Source organism: Mustela erminea, chromosome 6 (genome assembly GCF_009829155.1).
Source record: "Mustela erminea isolate mMusErm1 chromosome 6, mMusErm1.Pri, whole genome shotgun sequence".
NCBI classification, from domain to species: domain Eukaryota; kingdom Metazoa; phylum Chordata; class Mammalia; order Carnivora; family Mustelidae; genus Mustela; species Mustela erminea.
Genome location: NC_045619.1, coordinates 40250108 through 40276754, shown reverse-complemented (window position 1 = coordinate 40276754; position 26647 = coordinate 40250108). Strand labels below are relative to the sequence as shown.

At 36.5% G+C, this 26647-nt stretch overlaps 1 protein-coding gene across 3 annotated transcripts in view; it reads left to right on the top strand.

The window, feature by feature from the left end:
• The window catches only part of NAV3 (neuron navigator 3), a 383583-nt gene extending 357948 nt beyond the window's left edge, over nt 1-25635 (top strand). For all 3 annotated transcript variants that reach the window (XM_032346929.1, XM_032346928.1, XM_032346927.1), the window contains 7 exons: nt 370-605; nt 11524-11678; nt 12713-12784; nt 13424-13620; nt 14565-14683; nt 19304-19507; nt 24023-25635. In XM_032346929.1, coding sequence (XP_032202820.1) covers nt 370-605; nt 11524-11678; nt 12713-12784; nt 13424-13620; nt 14565-14683; nt 19304-19507; nt 24023-24142 — 1103 coding nt within the window. In that variant the 3' untranslated portion in view covers nt 24143-25635. The remainder of the gene's footprint in view (nt 1-369; nt 606-11523; nt 11679-12712; nt 12785-13423; nt 13621-14564; nt 14684-19303; nt 19508-24022) is intronic.
• Nucleotides 25636-26647: the final 1012 nt, after the last annotated feature.

The window sequence follows — 26647 nt, the reverse complement described above, 5'->3', positions numbered from 1 at the left end:
TTAATTTGTACACTTATTCTTAACAAAACTGCCACCTTCAGAGGGAAGGAAGATATTATAATAGAATTTATAGTAATTCTTCCACTTCTCTCTGGAAACATAAGTGGGAAACCTGAAGTAGACAGTGGAGGAAAGCCTGAACAAAAGGAAAGCACTTAGGTTCATTTAGATGTTCACTCTGCCTTATTAGTAATGCTTTTTTGTCTTAAAATGGCAACACGTGGTTGTGAGTTAGAAATATCAAGGAAAGCATTTTACAAAGCCCGCATTCCCATGACCAATAAAACTCTGTTGAGGGTTAACACTGTATTTTAAATTCCAGCTTCTGTAGAACAATAATGCATGCTGTTCCTTTTGCTTCTCCTTCAGGGGTAGAAGAAAACAGTTTGGACAGTTTTGTTTTTGATACACTGATTCCTAAACCAATTACCCAGAGGTACTTTAACTTGTTGATGGAGCATCACAGAATTATACTCTCAGGACCCAGTGGTACTGGAAAGACCTATTTAGCAAACAAACTTGCTGAATATGTAATAACCAAATCTGGGAGGAAAAAAACAGAGGATGCAATTGCCACTTTTAATGTGGACCACAAGTCAAGTAAGGTAGGTCACAAATTCCTAAGAGAATTGTTGCTATTTATCTTAAGTGTTTTAAGCAATTAAGCTATAAGATTATGTGAAATCCATTTTGAACATGGAAACCTACCATCTCTCTGACTAAAACTAAAATCTGGTGGATGATTAACCCTTTTTCATGAGTTTAAACAAGACTGCTCTTTGGTAACATGCAGTTATCAGGTACTTCTCAAGCATTGAGAATATACAGAAGAAAATGGCAAGTCTCTATTGTCTGATTTCTCTTAGACATCCATCTGGGAAGTGTTAGAGTAGAAAGAGATCCATGCAGAGTTCTGTAGAAGCAAGAGGGGAAAATATAATTCTTCCTGGAAGAATTAGAGCTTTATAAAAAGTCAATACTTGACCTGGGTCTTAATAAATAGGTGGGAATTAACTGGGGTGTTACGGCCAGGAGGATGTGGGTATGATTAGAATAGTCTAGGCAGAAATTCTGGGAGTAGCAATTTGCTTTTATTTTATTTCTATAGGATTTCTGCTTAAAAACCTTAGGAAATTGAACCATATTTCATTTTGCCATCAACGAAGGTCTAATGTACCATAATAATCAGCTTGAGCACTCTCAGCTATTAAATAGGCATGAGGGGGCTATAAAGCCTAGCCAGTACTTTCATATATTATGAGTAAAACAAAGAATCCTAAAAAGAAAATACTTAATGCCTAACATTTCCTAATGCTGGAATATTTTTCCCTGTAAGTACATATTACATTCTCAATCAATTCAGCCGAAGCTTCTCTTAAGAAACTTTGTCTGTTATGGGCAATACCTTGATGGAATCCACATGACACTGGGTGATGTCATTTTTCCAAAGATAACCTGGTTAGATGATCTAAACTAACCCAGTGACTCAGAAAATTCAGGCTTACAAATTTTCAGAAATAAATTCATGTCACAAAATTTGGATTTGATTCTTGAAATAAACCAGACATACAGTTTAGTGAACAAAACATTTCTTAATGTTATGAACAATAAACCAAAAATCTGGACAACCTAAGAGCAATGGAAAAGCTACAGAAAAAGCAACGGAAAAAAAACTTAACAACTTACCATGACTGAATCCGGAAGAAATAGAAAATCTGAATAGACCAATTACTTGTAAGGAGATTGAATCAGTAACCAAAAATCTCCCAAAGAAGGAAAACTCAGGAGCAGATAGCTTTGCTGGTGAATTTTGTCAAACATTTAAAGAAGAACTAACACCAGTCCTTCTCAAACTCCTCCAAAACTTTGAAGATGATGGGGCAATCCAAAAATCCAATCAGCATCATCCTGATACCAAAACTAGAAAATGATACTGCTAGAAAAGAAAACTATAGACAATATTCTTGATGAGTATAGATGTAAAAGCTTTCAATAAAAATATTGAAATCAAATCAAATTCAGTAGCACATTAAAAAGATCTTTCACCATGATCAAGTGGGATGTATCCCTAGGGTACAAAGATAGTTCAACATAGAGAAATTAATCAATGTGATATGGCACAGAGAATGAAAACAAATCATATGATTATCTCAATAGATGCAGAGACAACATTTGACAAAGTATATCATTCATGTAAAAACTCTTAACAAATTAGGTTTAGAAGGAACACTTCTTAACAAAGGCCAGATATGACAAGCCCACAGCTAACACCACAATCAGTGGTAAAATGTTGTTAGATTTTCCTTTAAGATCAGGAACAAAACAAAGATGCTGACTCTCATCATTTCTATTCAGCATAGTCCTAGAAGTCCCAGCTAGAGCAATCAGGCAAAGAAGAAGGAGGAGGAGGAGGAGGAGGAGAAGAAGAAGGAAGAAGTGAGAGGGGGTGAAGAAAAGATTTCAGAATCAGAAAGAAAGAAGTAAAATTGGCTCTATATGCAGATGACATGATTTTATATATAGAAAATCCTAAAGACTCCACCCCCAGAAAACCCTGTTAGATTTAATTAATGAATTTAATAAAGTTGCAGGATATAAAATTAACAAACAGAAATTAGTTGTGTTTCTATACACCAACAATGGATTTACTGAAAAAGAAATGAAGAAGTTGATCTCATTTATAGTAGCATCAAAAACAATAAAATACTTATAAATTAAAATTATTTTACATAATATTTACATAACTAAATTTACATTACATTGATGAAAGAAATTGAAGAAGACACAGATAGGCATCACATGTTCATGGGCTGGAAGAATTAATATTATTAAAACTAACAAAAACTATCTATAGATTCAGTGCAATTGCTATCAAGATTCCAATGGCATTTCTTATAGAAGTCCAAAAAAAAAAAAAAACCCTCATAAAATATATATGGAACCATGAAAGACTCTGAATAGACAAAGGAATCCTGAGAAAGAAGAACAAAGCAGGAGATCACACTTCCTAATTTCAACTATACTATGAAAGTATAGTCATTAAGATAGTAAGATATTGCCATGACAATAAATGCATAGAATTGGCAGGCACAATGAAACAGAATCAAAAGCCTGGAAATGAACCCAAGTCTATACCATCAACTAAAGATTTAAATGTAAGACCTGAAACCATGAAACTTCTAGAAGAAAACATAGCAATAAAACTCTTTGACATGGGTCTTGGTAATGATTTTTTGGATAGGACACCTGAAGTACAAGCAACAAAATAAAAAATAAACAAGTGGGAATATGTCAAACTAAAAACTTCCGCACAGCAAAATGAACCATCAACAAAGTGAAAAGACAACCTACAGAATTGGAGAAAATATTTACAAACCATATATATCTGTGATGGGGTTCATATCCAAAATATAGAAAAAACTCATTCCACTCAATAGCAAGAAAACATATGAACCAATTAAAAAAATGAACAAAGGACCTGAACAGACAGTCTCCAAAGAAGGCATACAAAAGATAAACAGACACATGAAAAGATGCTCAACATCACTAGTCATTAGGAGAATGCAAATTAAAACCACAATGAGATATCACCTCATGCCTGTTAGAATGGCCATCATCAAAAAGACGGGACTGGAACTGGAAGAGATTATGCTGAGTGAAATAAGTCAAGCAGAGAGAGTCAATTATCATATGGTTTCACTTATTTGTGTAGCATAACAAATAGCATGGAGGACCTGGGGAGTTAGAGAGGAGAAGGGAGTTGGGGGAAATTGGAAGGGGAGGTGAACCATGAGAGACTATGGACTCTGAAAAACAATCTGAAGGTTTTGAAGGGGCGGGGGTGTGGGAGGTCGGGGTACCAGGTGGTGGGCATTATAGAGGGCACGGATTGCATGGAGCACTGGGTGTGGTGAAAAAATAATGAATACTGTTATGCTGAAAATAAATAAATTTAATTTAAAAAAAAAAAAAAAAAAGGACGGGCGATAACAAAAAGACGGGAGATACCAGGCTGGTAGGGATGTAGAGAAAAGGGGACCCTTGACTGTTGGAGGGATTGCTAATTGAAATAGTCAGTATGGAAAACAATGGAAGGAACCTCAAAAATTAAAAATAGTACTGCCATATGATCCAGCAGTTCCATTTCTAGGAATGTATCCAAAGGAAATAAAAATACTAACTCAAAAAAAATTTGCGTCCCCCCCATGTTTATAGAAGCATTACTTAAAATAACTAAGATATGGAAACAACTTAAGTGTCTCTGAAAAAAAAAATTGGTGTATAGATACATATATGTGTGTGTGTGTACGTATATACACACAGTGAAATATTATCCAGCCGTAAAAAAGATGAAGAAATCCTACCATTTGCTAAAAATGGATAGACTTTGAAGGCATTATGTAAGCGAAATGTCAAAGGAAGACAAATACTGTATGATCTCACTTATATATGGAATCTCAAAAAAAAAAATTACCTGAGGCAGAGGATGGGGGACAGGAATTGTAAGAAAATGGTTAAAAGTTACAAACTTGCAGTTACAGGATGAATAAGTACTTGGGATATAATATTAAAATGATGACCATAGCTAACACTGCTGTATGACATACAGAAAAGTTGTTAAGGGAGTAAATTCTAAGAGTTTCCTTCACAAGAAAATTCTTCTTTCTTTTCTTTTTTATTGGATCTATATGAGAAGACGATGATAGCTGAACCTAAGGTGATAATTATCTCACGATATGTGCAAATCAAATCGTCATGCTGTTCACCTTAAGTTTATGCAAGGATGTATCTCAATTATTTCTCAATAAAAATGTTCTTAATGGAGTAGTTTATTAAGTCCCTATCACTGACCAACTGAAATCTAAGGCAGATAGCTGAATTTCCTTTGGCTTGGTTTTCCCAGCTGTAATATGGAAAAAGTAGTAGGGGCATAGTAAGAGCTAAGAGTGTGGGGGTAGGTGGTAGGGAACGGAGGATATATATATATATATATATATATATATATATATATATATATATATGCAATTGATGTATAATAGCTTTCAATGAAGATTTCTTTCACAAATACAGAGCCATGCAAACATGACCCCCCAAACTTTGTTCAAAACAGTCTTATATGTTGTTTTCAAGGAGAGCAATGATGTACATAAAATATGCTGGGATCTCTTCAAGTTAAATAAATATAGCTCATGAATTCCAAATATTTCCTTGGAACTCATCACCTTTCAAATTGTTGAACCACCCATTAGAGACATGTAACCTGAGGTCGAACATTTGACTTTTCTCTAAACAGAAGTATAAGGAGTAGAGTCATTTGTTTGCTTCAGCCTACATGTTTAATGCCTCCTGCAAACTCTCTATCTCCTCAGAACGTTACTTTAAAAAGCATTTTTACCACCATTCTTTTTTCTTCTCAGCGAGAAAGAGGAAAGGATTATGTCCCTTAACCATCTTCAGTGTATTCTTTGAATTTCCCCCAATGTTGGTATGACTTTAGAAGTGACTTCCTTATGAAAAAAACAAGTGGTTGGTAAAAAGACAATAGATTTGTTATAGGAAACCATGTCATTTTGACAAAGTTGGGGATCACTTAAAATCAAATTTTTCATCAAGTAGAGTGATTTGGGCTTCATTAGGATGTAGTTTAATGTGGTATAATAAAACATTTGGTAATTTACACTAATAAAATTTACACTTAGAAAGTTATTTATACTTATAAAATCTGCCTCACTCCTCAAATCTACTGTTATATTTAGGTTCTTTTTATTTCAGTCAAAAAACTGTTTAGTGTTTGGAGATTTTCTTAATCCATAATATTATACTAATCTTTAAAAAAAAATTGTCACCAAATATTACCAGCACTCTTATTTTCTTCTTTTCCTGAATAAAATCACTTGTGTCATTAGTAGGTGAGCTTAATGTTTGTTATTACAAAAAAACAATGACAAATAAAGCCTAGCCAAGAGCATTGGAACAGAATTAATGAGGCTCGGAAGTAGTAATAGGAAAAATCCCTGGACAAATCATGTGGCATTTGGCATCAAGAAAGCACAAAATACAACTAACAAACGTGTATTGTTTCTTTCTGTTGTAAGATCTGAATGAGCTGTCAGCAATGCGGGATACCGCCGTTGCTAGAGAATTTAGCCAATTCTTGCCAAATTCTCAGAGAATCTGCAATGGTTTTTGTTTGCATTGGTTTGCTTTTATGTGAGGAACGGGTAAGTGAGAATAGTATAAAGGAGTCGGGATGAGTAGTTGAGAGTGTCTGAGGGGCAGCTGCTCGCAGTGTAGATGTACTAAAGTAAAGTGAGAACGAGGCATGAAGTAATAAATCCTGTCCCTGAAAAATGAAGCCATGTCACGGCTGACGGGCGATATGCTAGGCTATAGGAAGCAACGAAGAGACAAAGCCAAAAAAACACTTATGGATTCAAAAAAACGTCAAACAATAAAACTACCAAAAGAAAAAAAACATCTTTTCACGTGTTTGGTACTCCCCTGCATTTTACATTCTGTCCCTCTTCCTGCTCTCGAACGAGCCCTCCCTCGAGCTGCCAGCTGGGATATTTTGATCGAGAGCAGTACACATAAGCAATTACACTTTGTGACATTTGATCTAGTGAGCCCAGAAGGCTAGAGATGGATTTAGTAAATAATATGTGGCCAGATGAAAACACTTGGAATGTTAGGTAGGAAAAGATCAGAAAACTGGTCTTGGCAGATTCATTTTTTTGGGGCCTAGAGTCAAAACCAGAGAAGGCAATGATCAACAGCTTTTACAGAACTGCCGATTTCTCCATATATTTTCAGAGTATGGGATTCATCTAATTATCAATGTCCATCTGATAGGTATACCTGTTTTCTTTTGCCTAATTAGATCTTGCACATGAAAATTTTAACGCTAATGTATCAGTACTTCGATCTAAGATTGAACCCCAATTAAGTGATAGTGGGGATTATAAAGTGATTTCAAAAGGGCGTGAGAAAAACTCAAGTTATATGACAAAATTGTTTGTGTCTAACTTTGTCCACTTGCAGCTGGACAAATACACAATTGTTTGTGTCTAACTTTGTCCACTTGCAGCCATAGCTTTCATTAGATTCCCAAAGAGGACTACTGCCCTTCTCAAGATGAGAGAGAATCATGAGAATCGAACGGCCCTACTTTCCCACAATCCCTCAGGGATGTCTTAATTACCAAGTTCAATGCCCTTTGCTTCTCTTCTCTGTATCTCTCCCTCTCTCCCTCTCTCTCTTTCTCTCGTTATTGCTTATGGATAGCAAATTGCTATAGACCATCCTCCCTTTCTAGAAATTCCTCTAATTTTCGAGATTCTCATTCTGTTTCCTTCTTACCCTCCAGCAAGCTCCTTCTCAGCCTCCTTCACCTCCTGGTAAATGGAAAGATGACCCAACATTCTGTTCTCTCCCACTTCTGTTCTCACCTGCATACTCCCCTCATTTCAATTTGCACTGATTCACATTGGACACTGTTAGCCAAGCCCGCCCTCCTGAATAGGAGGCCTTTCCCTTAGCATACACATATGTTTCTACCACATACACAAGTTTAGAAAACCCAGGTTCAGCTCTGAAAAAATACCAGATCCATCTTCTTCCCTCCATCTCTGCTACCATCACCCTCCCACCAAAATTAACACTATCCCTGGGATGACAGCAACTGTTTTCTAACTGCTTGATTCACAACTTCTGTTAAATCTCCCTTCTCTCTCTTTCTGATTTTTCCCTTCATCTCATGAAAAATATAGTATCTTTTCATTATTGAAGTCTGACTGCATTAAATCCTGCAACATTTTTCTATTCTTTTCTGTACAAAGTCAAAATCTTCCCACACCTGTACCATCCCTATTGAGTCCCATATTTTCTCTTGGCTTCAGCAGTTTTGTTATTCTCTTGACTGGTCCCTCTTCTCCTCTACAATATACTTACCACAATTTAAATCATGATTCTGACTACATTACTCAGGACCCCACACAGAACATTCATTGTTTCTTTGCTGCCAGTAGGAAAAATCCAGTAACCTTTCAAATCATACCAGGTTGCAAACACTTCTTTCCAATTTACTTAACATTATTTATATTCACAAAACATATACTACTAGTTTCTTTCTTACCACTTTTTTTTTTAAAGATTTTATTTATTCATTTGACAGAGAGAGATCACAAATAGATGGAGAGGCAGGCAGAGAGAGAGAGAGAGGAGAAGCAGGCTCCCTGCTGAGCAGAGAGCCCGATGCGGGACTCGATTCCAGGACCCTGAGATCATGACCTGAGCCGAAGGCAGCGGCTTAACCCACTGAGCCACCCAGGCACCCTCTTACCACGTTTTTTTTATGTTTCTGCCTTTAATTATTCTTTTCCCTCTATTTGGAAAGCTCTTCTTCCATTTTTAAGCATCAAAACATTACCTAATCCTAAAAATAAAAGGTTAGTAGAAAATAATACTACCACCAGAAAGTCTTTTTTGGCAGTACAAGTAAGGTTTACATGCTTTGAACAAAATCTTTCATGTATGCTCTTTTAATACATTTTTTTAAAGATTTTATTTATTTATTTGACAGACAGAGATCACAAGCAGGCAGAGAGGCAGGCAGAGAGAGAGGAGAAAGCAGGCTCCCCGAGGAGTAGAGAGCCCGACGTGGGGCTCGATTCCAGGATCCTGAGATCATGACCTGAGCCGAAGGCAGTGGCTTAACCCACTGAGCCACCCAGGCACCCCAATACATTATTTTTTTAAAGATTTTATTTATTTATTTGTCAGAGAGGGAGGCAGAGCAAGAAGGAGAAGCAAGCTCCACACTGAGCAAGGAGCCCGATGGGGGACTCTATCCTAGGACCCTGGGATAAGCTGAAGGCAGGTGCTTAACCCTCTGAGCCACCCAGGCATCGCAGATACATAGGTTTTGTGTTTTTTTTTTTTTTAAAGATTATTTATTTATTTATTTGACAGAGAGAAAGAGAGAGGGATCACAAGTAGGCAGAGAGAGAGAGAGAGAGAGAGAGAGGAGGCTCCCCGCTGAGCAGAGAGCCCAACAGGGGGGCCGATCCCAGGACCCCTGAGACCACAACCCGAGCCAAAGGCAGAGGCTTAACCCACTGAGCCACCTAGGCACCCTACATTGTTTTTTCTACTGTGAATTACAGTTTGGTTTTTTACACACACATACACACACACACACACACACACACGTAACCCACTATTCTGGGTAATAAGCTTCTTGAATGCTTTTCCATTTCTAATTAATCATTATCTCTTTGGTATTTCTGTTACCTTTGATAAATAAATTGCTCTTTCCCTACTGAAAAAAAAAAAGTTGTTCGTTCACATTTGTTTATGTAGAACGATCCAAATTTTTCTGCATAGATTCAAAGTCTATTTTCTTTTTCATTGCAACACCACTGCCATGCACAATTTCTCTTGTAAAAACAGAGCACTTATTTTTCCCCAAACACATCACACGCTCATACCTTCCAGCTTTCACTCTTTATTATTTGTACTTCAATAGTTTGTCCCTAAGGACCCTGTTCTCTGAACAAGTCTGGATGAGGTGCCTCTCTTAAGTTTCTCTATAATGTTTTGTGCATTTCACTTACCACACTGTTTTTGTGGTTTACTTTTTGAACTGCCTTTCTGCTTATCAATTCTAAATTCCTGGAATGGAGAAATATTCTCTGAATCCTTAATACCAAAAGTACCTGGAGCATAATAAGTGCTTGCTAAGGTGTTTGGAAAGGATAAATAACTGCTCAATTATCATTTAGAATTCTACTCACTATTCAGAATTCATCTCAAAATTTCACCTCGCTATGTAAGTCCATCAGGATCCCCCAGTTGGAATTAATCCTTCTTCTTCCTACAGACCATGACTCCCCTTTTAACCTCTCTAATGGGATGTTTTGTATTGCATTTTGTACATTTATTAGTTATGTATGTACCTACCATAACCATGAGTTACATATCACCCTCCCAAGCTCCAGCATTTCCTTCTCTAGAAAGCTTTCCTTGAAACCTGCCACCTAGGCAAAATCTCCTTTCCTGACCTTTTGTAGCTCATAATATATTATGATATCGTATTCAAATCAATATCATAATATATTATAATATCGATTTATCATATTTAAATTTTAGTACTTAATGTGACCATCTTAAAGCCTACAAGGGAAGTCTTTTCAACACCTATGCCAAGAAAAGTACTTGATTCAGTCATAATTACTGTTCAACTTACTAACTTGAATGATGATCCATTATTTTTGTACACCTCAGGGGATTGTCTAGAGTGATGAATGTAGAAGATAGGCAGTCAGTGTTTTATAAATGAATGAATGACTTAACATGGGTAAATTATTGATATAAATTCCATTCTTGTCTTTTAAGATGAATGAAATTCTCCAGACTATTCATTAGTTGAAGCATATTTTTCTGTATTCTCTGATTTAGGCTATATTTGTTCAATGTGATTGGCTCAATGTAAGATATCCAGTGCATTAGTTTTCTAATAAATTTTATATTTGAACTTAATATATTACTAAATGCCTCAAAACCCTGGCCACTGTTTTCTTAACCTTTTCTTCTTTTAGTTCTGAAAGTAGTATTACAGACAGAGGGTGGCGACCTCTAGGATGAGTGGTTATCCATGTTCACCTACCTGGCTGCCAGAAATGGATTTTTAACCCTGACCAGGATTTACAAATTGAAAATGTCATTGTAAATATGCAAATATTATGGAAATGTTCTTCCTGATTAGGATAATTTTAAGAAACCTAATTATGTGTCTGGCCTACCCATCTGTGAGAGCAGTCAATCAATGAACTGGTTATCATATTTAGATTAAAAGCTATTAGAAAGGAATAATACCTTTTAAAAAAAAAAAACAATAAGCTCAAGAAATGCTAAATGCTAATGTCAAGTGACCCAGGGAACCACAGCAAATTTTGTCTTTGTTTAAAATCATAGAAGTTGCATGAAGATTATAAATAATAGCCATACATCTCTCTAAGTCCTGGGGCTGTGATTTCATGTACCCTATTGAAATGAACTAGAATTAAAACATTTAAAGTATTAGTGGAAATTTAGGTGTGTCTCCTTGGATTTATTATAAGGTTTGCTGAAATCCACTTTTACCATTGTAATTCCAAAAGCAAGAATGAAGTCTCAATATTTATGGTTTATTATAAGAGCTCATATGCAGAACTCACTGCCCCCTCTTTTTTTTTTTCTTCTTTTTTTAAGGGGACACAACAACTGAGAAACATGCTTTTGTTTTCAAAATTTTCTATTTGCAGCAACTGTTCTGTATTGGCTTTTCTGCTTGCTCTTTTCTTTAAAAAATATATTTTCTCAGCATTATATTTCTTTGCTTGGTTTTATATAAGCGCCATGACCTATGGGTTTTAGTCAAAGTTACTGGATGGCGGACAAAGTGTGCTATTCCTAAGCTATGAATTGCTTGCCATTGGTATAAATCGATCATTGATGTATTTGTTTCCTTTATTTTTTTCCAAGGAGTTGCAACAGTATCTTGCTAACCTGGCTGAACAGTGCAGTGCGGATAATAATGGTGTAGAGCTCCCTGTTGTAATAATTCTTGATAATCTTCATCATGTGGGCTCTTTGAGTGATATCTTCAATGGTTTTCTCAACTGTAAATACAACAAATGGTATGCTTGTGAAATATTTTGAGTGATGAAATATGAAAAAAATGACCAGATTTGTTTCTAATGTCTTTATGCCTTTTAAAACCTGTGGTGGATGCCATGAATTTAAGAAGGCTTCATTAATATTAGAACATATTCCCCCCCCAAAAAAAAATCCCTGTGCATTTCTTGAAACATCTATTTATTCATTCAGCAATTATGTTCCAGGCAACTTTTATGGAAACATGATTTACTTGATGGCGTTAGCTTCTATGGATATGTGGAAGGTCTAGGAGACCAATGTCGATGACAGAACGTTTAGATCAAGGAAATTAAGAATTAAAATGAAGCTCAGAGCTCTGGTTTCACTTTTCCTCCATATTGAAGTTTAAATTCAACCTTCCGTAAAGATAAATTTAACGCGTTCAAATATATCCTCATTAATGAGTCTAACTTTTAAAAATTTACAATGAAAGTAAAGGTTGAAGTAGGGTATAAAAAAATCTGAAAACCCACTAAAGATGGCCTCTAAAGGAAAGACATATAAGAGCAACCTAAATATTAGTTTTAATGGTGCAATATCCCCATTAATCTCTGCTAGAGATTTTTTATATGTTAAAAGTAGATCATCATAAGATCAGCTTTGAAACAAGAATACAAATTTTCTCGTCATTAAGAAACTTTAAAATATCTATGAAATAATGAAAGAGGGAAAATTAATGAATTTGATTATAATCATAAGAGTCACAAGATGTTAGAGTGAAACGAGATTACTGTGATTATTCCATCTAACCTTTTTATTTTATAGATGAGTAAACTCAGGCTCAGAAAGGTAAAATGATTCTCCTAGGATGCTAGAGCTGAAATTAGAAGCCCAAATCCAAATTTCCAGCTCAATGATCTTTGTTATTTTTCCACCTAACATTACAAAATCACCCTTGTAAAGCCTAATGTTAATTGGAATAATCCATATTTACCTACATTGTTTTTTAAGGCGATTTTAATAGACTGATCTCTTCTACCTTCAGCACATCAACATATTTAATTTTATTTTCCAGTCCATATATTATTGGAACAATGAATCAGGGAGTTTCTTCATCACCAAATCTAGAGTTGCATCACAATTTCAGGTAAAGATAAATTGAATGCTTTGTTTTGTTTTGTTTTGTTTTGTTTTGTTGTATTGTCTCTTTCTGTTTGCTTTTGGTTAGTGTTTTCCCGTTTGTACATTGACAGATCCTGCCAGTGGTGACCTGTGGTGTGAAAATAATTCTCACTTCTTCTGACACTCTTTCTCAAGCAGACATTTTGTGATCTTCAACCTGTAATCGGAATTGTTTCTTAAAAAAAAAAAAAAAGAAAGAAAGAAAAAGAAAAGAAAAAAGAAAGGAAGGGAAAGAAATGTTTGTCCTGCTCACTATGTCACCAGCTAAAGTAGAGCACTTTTCTTCAAAGTGTGAGGAATGTGAAGAGAGTTCCTATTTCAGGATTTGTGATTCTCCTACAGAAGAGTACTCAGCGTGTAGACTCCCACTCACTTCTGACGCACATGAGCTTTGCTTTAGCTTAAAAAGAAAAGTTATTTTGTATACCTCTAATGCTAAGAGATCTCCTAACCCCTTTGATCATTAAAGTGAGCCACCAATTGACATAGGAACATTCTTTATTTATATTGGAAAGAGAATACCGTGGACTTAAAACTTAATTTATTTAAAGATTTCTGAATACATATATGTATATATATACTTTTTTTTTTTGTCTTTTTGTAGGTGGGTGCTATGTGCAAACCACACAGAACCTGTGAAAGGCTTTTTAGGTAGATACCTTCGAAGGAAACTGATAGAGATAGAGATTGAAAGGAATATACGCAATAATGACTTAGTCAAAATTATAGATTGGATTCCTAAGACATGGCATCATCTCAACAGTTTTTTGGAAACACACAGTTCTTCTGATGTTACCATTGGTGAGTTCCAAAACTGCAATATGCCATTTTCCAGGAACTAAGAGTACGTGGTAAGATGGCCAGATTGGATGGTAGAAAATAACAAGCAAAGCTAATTTTTTTCTTGCTCCCAAAGATTTAAGTTTTCTTTTTTCCTTCTGAAAGTTTGCTTTCTTCTAAGCTTTATATTTCTGATTAGATTCATTATGCTTGACAATTATGGTTTTCTAAGATTTGACTGAAATCACATGAGTTTAATATAGCCGAATATTTAAAAATCAGATAACCATTTGAAATAAATTATATGTTTAAATTCCCTTTTTATGATAAAAAACAAATTTTAGCCAATGGTTCACATCAAATATAGTTATGAGAGAAGATTTTAGTTAGAGATAATTTAGGTGTTTTATGGATTATGGATAACTGAGGTGTTTCATATTTTTCATCAAGGCAAAACTGAATTAATTCTCTTTGGTTGGCATAAAAATATTTATTTTTCTAATCCTTCTAAAATTGCATGTATAAAAGTCTCTTTCTTATTTTGCTGGATTATAAAGATATATTCACCAAAGATACAAGGTAAATGAAAAAGAAGAATTTGATAATTGAGATCAGAAGACCAAAGCTGAGTCCCACTCTGCAAATAATAACATATTTTATATTTGGGAATTTAGTTCAGCACAGTTTCATCATCTATAAAATGGGGCAGGTTGACTGGATTATGACCTTCAGGGTTTCTCTTAACTCTATGTTCTTCTGTTAAGATTTTAAGGTAAAAGGAAGAAGAGTTCAGGAGATTGAGTCTTCAGAAAAACATACTTTGATAATAATCAAGATGGCTAAGATTGTAATTGTTTAAGAATCCTGCAAGAAATATTATTAATTCCCCCCAAATTATGTCTTGAATATTTATGTGTTTAGGTTGTTACATGTAATGGTTCTCAAAACGGTTTGCTTCTTCTTAGGCCCCCGACTTTTCCTTCCTTGCCCTATGGATGTAGAAGGTTCTAGAGTGTGGTTCATGGATCTCTGGAACTATTCTTTGGTACCTTACATTCTGGAGGCAGTGAGAGAAGGTCTTCAGGTATAGTATTCAATATTCTTTACTGTTTAAAAACAAGCAAAATCATCCTTGAAAGCAAAGAACATTCTTTTCTCTGGGTATTTATACAGAAACTGAAGGCATGAACTATATAAACATATTGGTAAAGTTTTAAAGATCAATTAGTATGTAACTATTTATTGTGTATTCTGTTCTGAAAACTAATACGTGAGAGAAGAAGAAAACCTTTATTTCAACAACTACCCATTTAAGGCCAAACAAACTTATTGCCATGGGTAATAGCAATCTGTTGAAAGCCAGCTAACTGGACAGTTCTGTATCTTATAAGACAGACATGTTAACATGGGCCTTGATCATTTCTTCTCTTAACATAGTTTGCAACAAGTAGTTTCTGGTTACGGGTTCCCTGTTTTTAGTATGTTTCATTGTCTGAAACCCTTTAACCTCACTCGTAGGATCCTTTACTATTTGGAGGGAATGCTCTACATTCTAAGGCAATTGAATTTTTAAAATCTATGGCAGGTTGTTTTGGCAACATTCCTGCTGTTCCTCTCATCTACCTCATGTCATGAGGCCCTACGCTGTCTCTTCTATGTACTCTTAATGGAAAATTCAAAATACATCACTAATAAGAAAATTCTGTTTCTCAACAAAATTGACTATCTCCTCAAATTGGATTTGAGCTTTCATGAAATTGTAGAATTGTAAACCTCAAGGTTGAATCTTTAAGATTTTTACTTCATAATCATCCAGCTTATTGTAAAGGATCTAATCTTTTCTACAACTCCTCCAAAGTTTAGGAAGTTTTTGCTTAGGCATCTCTATCTCTGATTATTGCAACTGTTACTAGAATTAAGATACAGTTCTTGCTTTTCACATTTGTCATCTGCAATAGTGCTTTAGGTATTTACCCTTTAAAAAGTCACTGGTGATCTATACTCCTTCCCATCCTTTCCTTTGAGTGGCCCACTGTCCTCACCTAGGAGAGCAAAATGGCAGTATTTAGAATCATCACGATGGTGGAAAATTCAAAATACATCACTAATAAGAAAATTCTGTTTCTCAACAAAATTGACTATCTCCTCAAATTGGATTTGAGCTTTCATGAGATTGTAGAATTGTAAACCTCAAGGTTGAATCTTTAAGATTTTTACTTCATAATCATCCAGCTTATTGTAAAGGATCTATTCTTTTCTACAACTCCTCCAAAGTTTAGGAAATTTTTGCTTAGGCATCTCTATTTCTGATTATTGCAACTGCTACTAGAATTAAGATACAGTTCTTGCTTTTCACATTTGTCATCTGCAATAATGCTTTAGGTATTTACCCTTTAAAAAGTCGCTGGTGATCTATACTCCTTCCCGTCCTTTCCTTTGAGTGGCCCACTGTCCTCACCTAGGAGAGCAAAATGGCAGTATTTAGAACCATCACGATGGTTCTGGTGAACACGATGAATAAATATTTGGAAGATGTGCTCAGAATCTTCAGAGATAATGATCCTAGAGCATACTATCTACTGGTTTTATTCCAGATTTAAGTAATACAGTTTCCTATTTGAAGGCTATGAGCCAGTCTAGCCCCAGTTGTTGTTTGGTTCCAGTAAAATAAAAGACTATACCAAAAGTTTATATTTTTTAAATATAACATCTCACTTTTCTGGGTTCCTCTGAAACTGTTATGCTAAGGTGTGAGTTAAATTTCTCAATGTCAATCATTTTATACAAAAAAGAAATTTATGTGAAAGTTTATAATATGCTAGAAGTCATATTTTTAAAACCAATGTTTATTTATTTATTTATTTATTTATTATTTTTTAAAATTTCTTTTAAAAAAATGAAAAAGCATTCATTGTTTTTGCATCACACCCAGTGCTCCATGCAATACGTGCCCTCCCCAATACCCACCACCTGGTTCCCCCAATCTCCCACCCCCCCGCCCCTTCAAAACCCTCAGGTTTTTTCAGTGTCCATAGTCTCTCATGGTTCACCTCCCTTTCCAATTTCCCTCAACTCCCTTCTCCTCTCCATCTCCCCATGTCCTCCATGTTATTGTTTTGCTCCACAAATAAGTGAAACCATTTGATAATTGGCTCTCTCTGCTTGACTTATTTCACTTAGCATAATCTCTTCCAGTCCCATCCATGTTGCTACAAAAGTTGGGTATTCATCCTTTCGATGGAGGCATAATACTCCATAAATGAAAATTCTCTTCATATAGTTTCAGTATTCATAAGCTGTCATCCAAGTTTTTATATATAAAATCTCTTTATTTCCCATGTGTTTACTAATACAGATAAAGAAAAAGAAGACTGCCTAAACTCAAAAATAGCAATACCTAACACTGCTTAGCTTCCTTAAGTCTAATTTTTAAAAACTGCTTCAGTTCTTTTTTTAAAAATGTTTAAGTCAATATTATTTTTAAAACACTATCCAGAGAATTAGAATTTTATACAGCTTCCATTTAGGCAAAAGTATAACCCTTAGAGTAATACCAGTTTCCTAGATTAAAATTAAGAAATATTTCAAAATTATTTTTGAAGAGGAGAAAAAAATGTCTCATTTCTCTTTGTGGTTCTAGATGTTTAGTAGTAGGTTAGTGTAAAAGCTGAATCAACTGTAATGTGTAGGGAATATATGGGGGAAGCCCAGTACCCAGGAGAGATAAGAAAAATAGGTAGACATTTCTCATTGCTACTGAAGGATGTGCTCAGCCATAAGCCTATTGGCAGATGATATTCCTGGGGTTGGTCCATATATGTTTTCTGTAAGAAAAGGAAGAAAAGGAATCATGTGTGTTATGAACAATCCCCTTGGACCTACTGGTAACAAAGAACCTTGAATTGGAGCAAGAGATGAAAAAAGAAAGTCTTCTTGCAAAGATGAAACTCTGAGTTGAGTGGAATAGAAAAATCTCTTTTCAAATGCATGGTCTGATGAGGAACCATAGGGAATGCTCTCTGCCAGATGTTCTAGTTGGAAGAAAACACTGGTGATAAAATGGATTCTGATTTTTATTCTATTGATTCTACCTTTATCGAAATGGCAACAGCAAATTCATATTATTCTAATTATTTAAATATTTAATATTTTATAATTTTATAATATTTTAATATTTAAATCTTCTTTCAATTATTTTTCTATAACATCTGTTTTACACTGAAATTTAGTATTGGACCTATTTAGCATTTTATTGGTCACCTCCAATTTTGCTATCTTGTATGATTCTTTAAAAGGCTGGCATCGGTTGATTCTAGACCTTCATAGTTTTTGTGTAACATTTACTTTCCAAGAATGACACATTTTCCTTCAGTTAGCTTAAGTTGTATAGCAAGCTGTGTCTTTAGGTTTATAAAGTAGGTTTTTAACTGAGAAAAACTTTTGCTTCAAAACTCTCCCTAGCCATAAAAACTATGTATCTACTATATAGTGATAGTGATTGCTACTCCTGCCTTCATCTCCCAAGGGATACGCAGATATCAGGACCTGGCCTGCTTGCTTGCTTGCTTTCTCTCTGTCTCTTTCCTTCTTTCTCTTTTTCTCAAGGCAAGGCTGACACAACCTCATACAGTTCCTCTGGGAGAAACCTGAAAGATAACTCAAGGCAATTCATGTACCTGCTGTGGTGTCAGTATCCACCATTTTGCTTTTGATCACTGAACCACAGTAGGCCATGTAGAACACCTCCCAGGGTGCTGAGACCATATATGCACCTGGTAACCAGGCTTGTAGGAGGGAGGGAGGAGGAGGTCAAGGCAGGGTGGGAGGAAGTACATCATGGACCTAGTTTGCCCATGTTACTGCCCTCTTCTCTTCATTTTAGCTTTTCTTTCTGTCCCCCTGCAGTCTGGTACTTGTTTATAAAGTCCATTCTACCTCTGTTTCTGCAGTGTACCCTTCCTAATTAAAAATATGTAACATGTCTTACATTCATCTTCTCCCCTTTCCTCCACTACCAGCACTTGAGCCATTATCATCTCTTTCTTACTGACTCCTTGCTTCCTTTTGGGTCCTGACAACATGAATGCTTTCATTTCCCATTTTCCTCTTCTTTTACTGTTGGCCTTATAAATAAACATCTAAAAAGAGTTTTTACAGGAGCCAATGAGATTATTAGAGGAAATTAATCCAGAGAAAATGATTATCAGAAAAATTATTTTTATTTTCAAGGAAACTTTGAGTAGAGTGAGGTTGAAAAAGAGAAAGTCTCTTACTGTATTTGTCATCTTTGCAAAGTGCACCTTAGTAGAGAACTCTGTTTAGTGCCTAGCACAGCTTTCTTCAGTTCTCCATCACTGGAACTTTCCTTCTTCAACTGTGAGTTTTCTTTTGGTTTATAAAATCACTAGTAAAGATAAATATGGGCAGTGAATTCTATATGCATTTAAAATAAATCCCCTTTGTACTCTTTCCCAAATGCTGACTATCTATCCCAGATGTTCATCTTTATTTTATCTCTCCTTCAAGTTTAAAGAGAGTTAGGTGGATGGACATATATTTATAAACTGGAAAATTGTATATGGACACAATTCTCTTGAAAGTTCCATAAGAACTCAATGTGCAAAGGAATCACTCAATTAGTGGTCACCTGTTTTACTGAGTAGGAATGTATTAGATATGTATTAAATATGTGATCATTTTGTAGATGTATGGAAAGCGGGCACCTTGGGAAGACCCCTCAAAGTGGGTGCTTGACACATACCCATGGAGCTCAGCATCTCTGCCTCAGGATGGTCCAGCATTACTTCAGTTGAGACCAGAAGATGTTGGGTATGAGGGCTGCATATCCACTAAGGAAGCCACAACCTCAAAGCACATTCCACAAAGTGACACAGAAGGGGATCCTCTGGTAAGAAGCTGCTGTGTGATTCTTCCAATATAATCTTAACTACAGTGTGTTGTCATCAATATTTAGTCATTTGTATCAAAGATACTAGTTATCTTAGGTGGTATTTGGGACTGCTCTGATACAGGTATTCTGTTTTTAACTCTTTTTCCTTTGGCTTACTTTCCTTAGGTTAAATTCTTAAAATGAAAGACCAAACTTGTATGCTTAACAATCAAGAAACACTAAAACCGGGCTGAACTCTGTGACCATAATTTTTATTTTATTATGCAGAAAATTATGTAAATTAATAAGTCTTCAACATTACATGACTCGATTCACTAGGTATTTAAGAGAAAACCGGATTTTGTTCTTAATATAATATTTTACATATATCAACTATTCTGACTAGATTTACAATTAGTCTTTTGTTGCCTTCAGTTGAGAAGACTAAACTGACTTGGAAATCAAAGGGAAATTATTCCCCCTGATTCTCCCTGTCTTTCTTAATTTGTAGTTCTGTATGGTTTAATAAAGGTCAATAAAACTCCAAACTATAATTACTCTGAGAATATTAAGTAAGTAGGATTATTAGGAAAAATATTTTATCTTTCATGTATTTTTTTCATGTTTATAGATGAATTTGTATAAATTGGTTTCAGGTGTAATGCATTTATTAGCTTACCATTCTATGGTTACAGAAGTCATTGGACCTGTACAATCAATACAGAAAAAAAAATACTGAAATAAAGGCCATTATGTTATTTAAAACAAAAAAGGAAATTATTAAAAATCATAACCTATGACTATACTCAAGAACATAAAGTGATTTGATATTTTTTGGAATATTAGTATACTCACAACCCAACATATATACATTATCATCTCAGCTGACCAGTCTTAATATTTTAGTGGTTATATGTGAACAAGATGATAGGTTTTTAAGATCTTTTCCAGGGCAAAAGACACGTGCGCGTGCAGACACAAACCAAACACACACACACACACACACACACAAACACACACACACACACACGCAGGCAGAAAACTGTGCATACTATTTCAAAGGGTTCCGTAGAGTCATGGAAATATTTACAAAGCTCTTCTTAGAGTCCAGAGAACTCATATAGGACTTCCAAATTGGACTTTTGCTCTAGACCATAAAATCCTTAAGGGCCTGGATCTTTCTTTTTCTAACAGGTAGTTGGCCCTTTAGCTCAGACATAACTTGAAATCAACAGTAATGGAGGAATTGGTCTAATGCAGCATAATTGTGAGCAAATACTAATTAATTGCCTATAGAATGGTTCATATTTAAGAGAAAATATTAACTTTAGGATACAAGTACGGGTTATTACATCTGAATTTTATAAACTCTACTCTTGCCTTTGTGTGTTGATATACTGTGTCTGTTCCAGGTAAGGAGAAGCTTTATAGAGTTTGTTTTGAAAAATTAAACTGTCAAGTAAGGAACCCTCACAGGATGCCCTCAACTTCCCGTTTCTGATCAGCTAAACCCATCTAGCACTCTTCTCTGGCTCTGAATGCTCTTATCTTCTAGTATGGAAAAGAGATCCAGGGTCTCCCACACTGAATAAAAACTGGGGTTAAAAAATCTGATTCTTAAATGGCTGCTCAACTAAACCTCTTAAGAAACAGGAGATTATGGTGTGCTAAATAGCAAAAGACTTATCATATAAAAGTCAATCTTTGGATCAGGCACCTTCTGATAAGAAAATAAATATTCTATCTGCTTTTATTTTGTTATAGTTCTATAATTACTGGTATCGAGTAAAAATATATGTGCAGTCCAATCTAAATCAAAAATATTTGGAAAAAATCCACTATTTAATGTCAGGAATATGTTGGATATGAACAAGGATACAAGTTTTTGGTGCATCTCACAGTATTTTATTCCTCATCAACAAACGCATTCATTCTTTCAACAAGTATTAATAAGTATATCCTCAGGGCTAAGACTTGGTAGATAAATTAAAAAGATAAATAAAATACCATTTTTGGTCTCCAGAAGCTCACAGTTCATTACTGGAAAGAGACGTCTACCTATATAAATTATAGTAAAATAATGGTAGAGTCGCATGCTAGATAAAGTTGTGAGTCCACAAGGAAAAAGCTTTATAAAGGAGGAGACTCTTAAGCTGCGTCTAGAAGGAAGAACAGATGTTCCATCATGTGATTGGATGGAATACATCCAAAATTAAGGAAGCAGCAGGTGAATTTAGAACACTGTAATAAAAATGAATATGAATAAAAATGCTATCTGCAGATGGATGGGATTAGAACAAAAAGGGCAAGAAAAATTAGAACTACAAAAGTCTGCAAGAAGAATGAGAGCTACAAAAGCCTGCCAAGGCTTGTTTATCTTTATAGGATGTTAAAACTTTATCACACAGATAATGAAGAGCTATCAAAGGTGTTTGGGCAGGGGACTTATGTTAGCTGGATTTGCAGGTTATAAAGATCTCTTTGGTGACAGAGCAGAAGACAGATTAAAGAAGAGAGGACGGAGGCTAGGAGCCCAGCAGATTGGTAATAGCAGAGGTGATAAGGAACTGAGCAATGTGTTACAAATGATAGACATTATATTTATGATTATGAATGTGGGGAAAGCAGAGGAGAGGAGAGGAAGGACATTCTTTTGCAGAGAATAATGATCTATCCCCGTGACTATTGGATCATATTTGTAACCTTGCCCCCTCTTGTAATCCTCTTTGACTTGAATGCACCAAGCAACACTATGAGAAGGCAAATTAAATCCCATGTGTACATTTATTATGAATCTAAGACTAGGAACTTATTCTAATAAAGCGTATTTACTATATGGCACCATTTAAAAAAATCAAGACTTTCATGATGCTTCTATTACACCATAAAACTTTTACAGCATTCAGCATTCAAATGATATTTGACCGAGGTTAGAATCATAACCCTTAAAATAGACCTCATTTACAATTTCTACTCTTAGTAAATCAGGAGGACACTCAACACACAATGGTGTTTTACAAATTATCTTCACCCAAATGCTTGAACATACAGCCAGTGACTAATGATGGAGGAACTGACATCAGAAAGGAGGGAGGCAATATGAATGTGCATGAGGGGGTGTGGGTGAGAGACAGAGAGAGAGGGATAAGAAGAGAGAGAAAGTGCATGTTTATGGAGACATTTGGCTTTTGCTTTATTGGGTTTGATAGGCTGTCTCTAACTACTTTCATTTCATATCTGTATACAGCTGATTTAATAAATTCAGAGAGTTAGCCTAACAATTATATTGAAAAATGTGGTCCTGAAGAATATTAAAATGATTTTAAAATATGCTATCACTGTAGCCTCACTGTCAGAAAGGCCTCCTTGCTAAAATTGTTGATTATCATCTATCATCTATTTCACAAGCATTTATTGAACATGCATTTTACATAGAACACACAAGCATCCATAGCCTAACATATGTCTAAGGAATCCTTTTTTTTAGATTTCTCTTTTTTATTGGATCAGATTCTCCAGGCCTCTAATTTGGGAAAGAAAAAAAAAGGAACAACTTGGATTACTTTATAAAATAATAAAATGACTGTGCATTAAACAATATAAAGATTAGGACCACTTCTAGAACCCCTCGACAAGAAAACAAGTCTTACTTCTTTCATGAAGACCCATACCAGTTTTCCTGCACTTTCTAATAAAATCATTGAACAGGTTATCCACAATTTGCTTTTAAGCAATCTTTCCTTTTTCCTCTAACAGTGGATCTGCAGATCTATCAAAAGCCAGCAAGCTGGCTGCCTTTTATTTTGTAGTACATGGAAACGCTGGCTGTCTTTCTCCCCAGGTGCTTTCAGGCGTACATCCCTTTTTCTGGAACAAACATTACCATTGCCCTATCAACGGGGAAACCCGAGACAGCTGCTATTGTTCCAGAAGGTGGCTTTTGTTTTCAGTGACAGATCAATCATATTTTAGCCAGAAATTCAACAACAACAGAAACTTGACAGTGATCCTCTCCCTCTCCCTCTTCAAACGCTCATGGTCGGCTTCATTCAGTGACCCCTTTCGAGGTCAGCCCCTAAACAGCAGATGGTGCGTTTGTGTGCAGCAGCTGGCGTCATTCCACTCCATCCCCTCCTTCTCTCGCGGGAGCCCGTGCACGCGCTCGCGCGCGCGTCTGCGTGTGTCTGAACAGCCTCGACTTTCACTTGCCATCCCATGCTTTCTGCTGCTCCGCGCCAGAAAGCCGAGAAGCTTGGCGTGCTCGCCAGCCACGAGCCCAGATGTCCAGCTGTGATACAGTTTCTTTCCCAGTCGCCCTGCTGGAGCCGTATTCATTCACAACCCCAAATAAAAGAGCTATCTAGAGGCCCTGTTGGGTCCTGATGGTTTGGTGTCGTAGCCGTGCTCGGGCAGAACCGGGGTGGGAGCCGGAGGCGACTGCGTCCGTGTGGCTCCGGGCCGTGTGTGTGTGTTATGGGGCTGGCTCGCTCACTGCATCACTGCCGACATCGATGTCTCTTTTTCTTTCTTCAGATGAATATGCTAATGAAACTCCAAGAAGCAGCCAATTACTCGGGCACACAAAGCTGTGACAGCGATAGCACCAGCCACCATGACGACATTTTAGATTCATCTCTTGAATCTACTCTCTAGGGGGTGAACGAAGTTAGGGGAAGAGAGGATGCTTTGGCTAAAGGTTTAACAAGGAAGGAAGGAAGGTATTTTCACGAAACCACTGCCAGTATGAAAGCACCCTGTCAAGGGCCCTGACCCAGAGTCGTGGTCTCCGAGGAGCAGAGCGAAGTCTGAACCGCCAAGATGCTCGATTGAAATGCAAGCTTAACTTTATTTTATTTCTAGGCATTTTTTTTTTAATATCCGTGGAGTGGTGTCCGGCTCCATTACTCAACTGGAAAGGACCCTAAGGACAGGGCCACTGAATAGATTGCACATGGGGTAGCCAAACTGGACTTTCTGTTTTTTCCTCTTTAAAAGTTTACAATGCAGCCCCTTTCTTTGTCCCTTCCTTTCGTTTCCTCTGGGGGGGGGGGGGCCCGTCCTCCCCCGAGCGGGGCCCCTTCTTCTCCGTCCAGCCTCCCTCGTGCCACATGGTGCTGGTCACAGGGCTCCAGCCGCGTTCGTGCTGTGCGCTCACCCCCGTCCGAAACGAAGCCAAGAGGCCAGTCCTCCGTCAGCACAAGCGGAATCGCGCCACCGCCCGACAGACGCGAGCACGGCAAGCTGGAGACGTGCCAATGTCATTCCTAACTGCCACGTTCACACGATGTGCTCCGCCAACTTTCTCGTGTATGAGTCACAGGTTTTATAAGGTTGTTTTTACCACAGGTTTTATAAGGTTGTTTTAAACCACCTGCCCACTCCCTTAACAAGAGTTTTATACCAATTATTAGTCAACACTGACAAAAGGCTTTCTTAGGGCTTTATTCGTTGGAGCCTTTTCAGTGAAAGAAGGAACATTTCCTATGGTGCTGTCTCACTGCCTTAAAACAGATTTATATGACAGTTTAACAGTTGGTTTAAATCCTAAACCATTGGTAATCTTCACTGTCTTTTCATTTCTAACCAAGCAACACAAGTTAACACAGTAGCCTCACCTCTAGATATCTGTTTCAGTTTTGGGGTCTGGGGGTTCTTTTTTTTTTTTTTTGGAAGAATAAGACAAGAGAAAAAAAAAAAATCAGTATTTTTGCTTTGGGAATAGATCGTCTGTCCTCCAAAATGTTCAAGTTAACCCAGAAACCCTCTTTGACCGTCACTTCAAAGCGAAGACATGTGGCTTACCTCCATCCAGTTCTAGGCAAAAGAGTTGTAGAAGGAGGGAGAATGAGAATTCTTACCCAGCAGAGCTGGAAGCACTAGTTGCAACATGAGCACAACTATTTGGCTTTTCCTCCCCTACTCTTTTTATTCTTCTTCTTACTAATTCTCTTGGTTTTGAGCATGTTGTTTTGATTACTATCGTTGTACATGAGAAATTCAGCATTAAAGAACACTGAAGCAGTGACGTCACTGTGGAAGCGGAAGCGTTTATACTGTAAAAGAAGGTTAGATTTGCACAGTCTACTGGGTAGGTATTGTAAATAATCATTTAAAAAATCTTGCACAAATTGAAACAAACACACGCACACACACAAATGTACTTTAATCCTGTTGGTGTTAAGAGGTGTTTCACTTGCTGAGATTTCCTGTACATTGCAAACAAATACAGAATGCAAACCCTCAAAGCTGTTATTATCTGGTGTGTTTGTCCTGTATTTACAGTGGTTATGATGATGCAGGAGCTATCAGTGCTAGAATGAGCATGCTTCAAAACTGTCCATGAAGCCAATACATTTTTGGAAAAGTAAAAATGTCCGAAAGTGCATCTGTTGTGGCAGGCTTTAAAGAGCGTGCATGAAAGCCAGTTGGGATCATGGGAGAAGTTACCACCACACACAAGAGGACGGGGTTTTGAGTTTTCCGAACCGAAGGGCCAGGCCATGCTGTAGACTTGTTCAAGGTGCGCGAAGATGGGTTGCTTTCGTGATGTGCCATTGGTGCTACTCTCTGTGACCACCCGTGGGTCAGTTGCTAGAGAACAACAACAACACGAGACCTCTGAGCCCTTTTCAGAGTGTCGCTAAGTCTATAGGTCCTACACGGTGCTATTGCCCCAAGGGAAAACTGAACTGAATTTATGCACATAGAATTGTCACCCTGACTTTGAAGCCTCAAACATGGATCAGAGCTGTCGTAAAACATCAGTATATGTAGCTGGATGAGTGACTAGTTGCCCTTGTATGATACGTGATCTAAAAGAAATTGCTAATCTTTCCCTGTCATTTTGAGAAACACAGTCCAAACATGATCATAAACACAAATTCCTGCAATACATCCCAGTAGGTTCACCTAGTTTACAACTTAAACTAGTTTGTGAAACATTTGTCTGTATACATTTTATATTTTGTACATTTTTGATGTAACATATCATGTAAATAGGCAGAAACAGTGAAATAAATCATCTGAAAAGTTTTGTAGTCTTTGTAAAGCCCCAATAATAAGTACTTGGTGTCAATGGACTTAACTGGATGATGTATTTTCTATTGGTTTATTGTTCCTCTAGCTTGTAAACCAGCTTGCATATATTTTTTTGCAAAT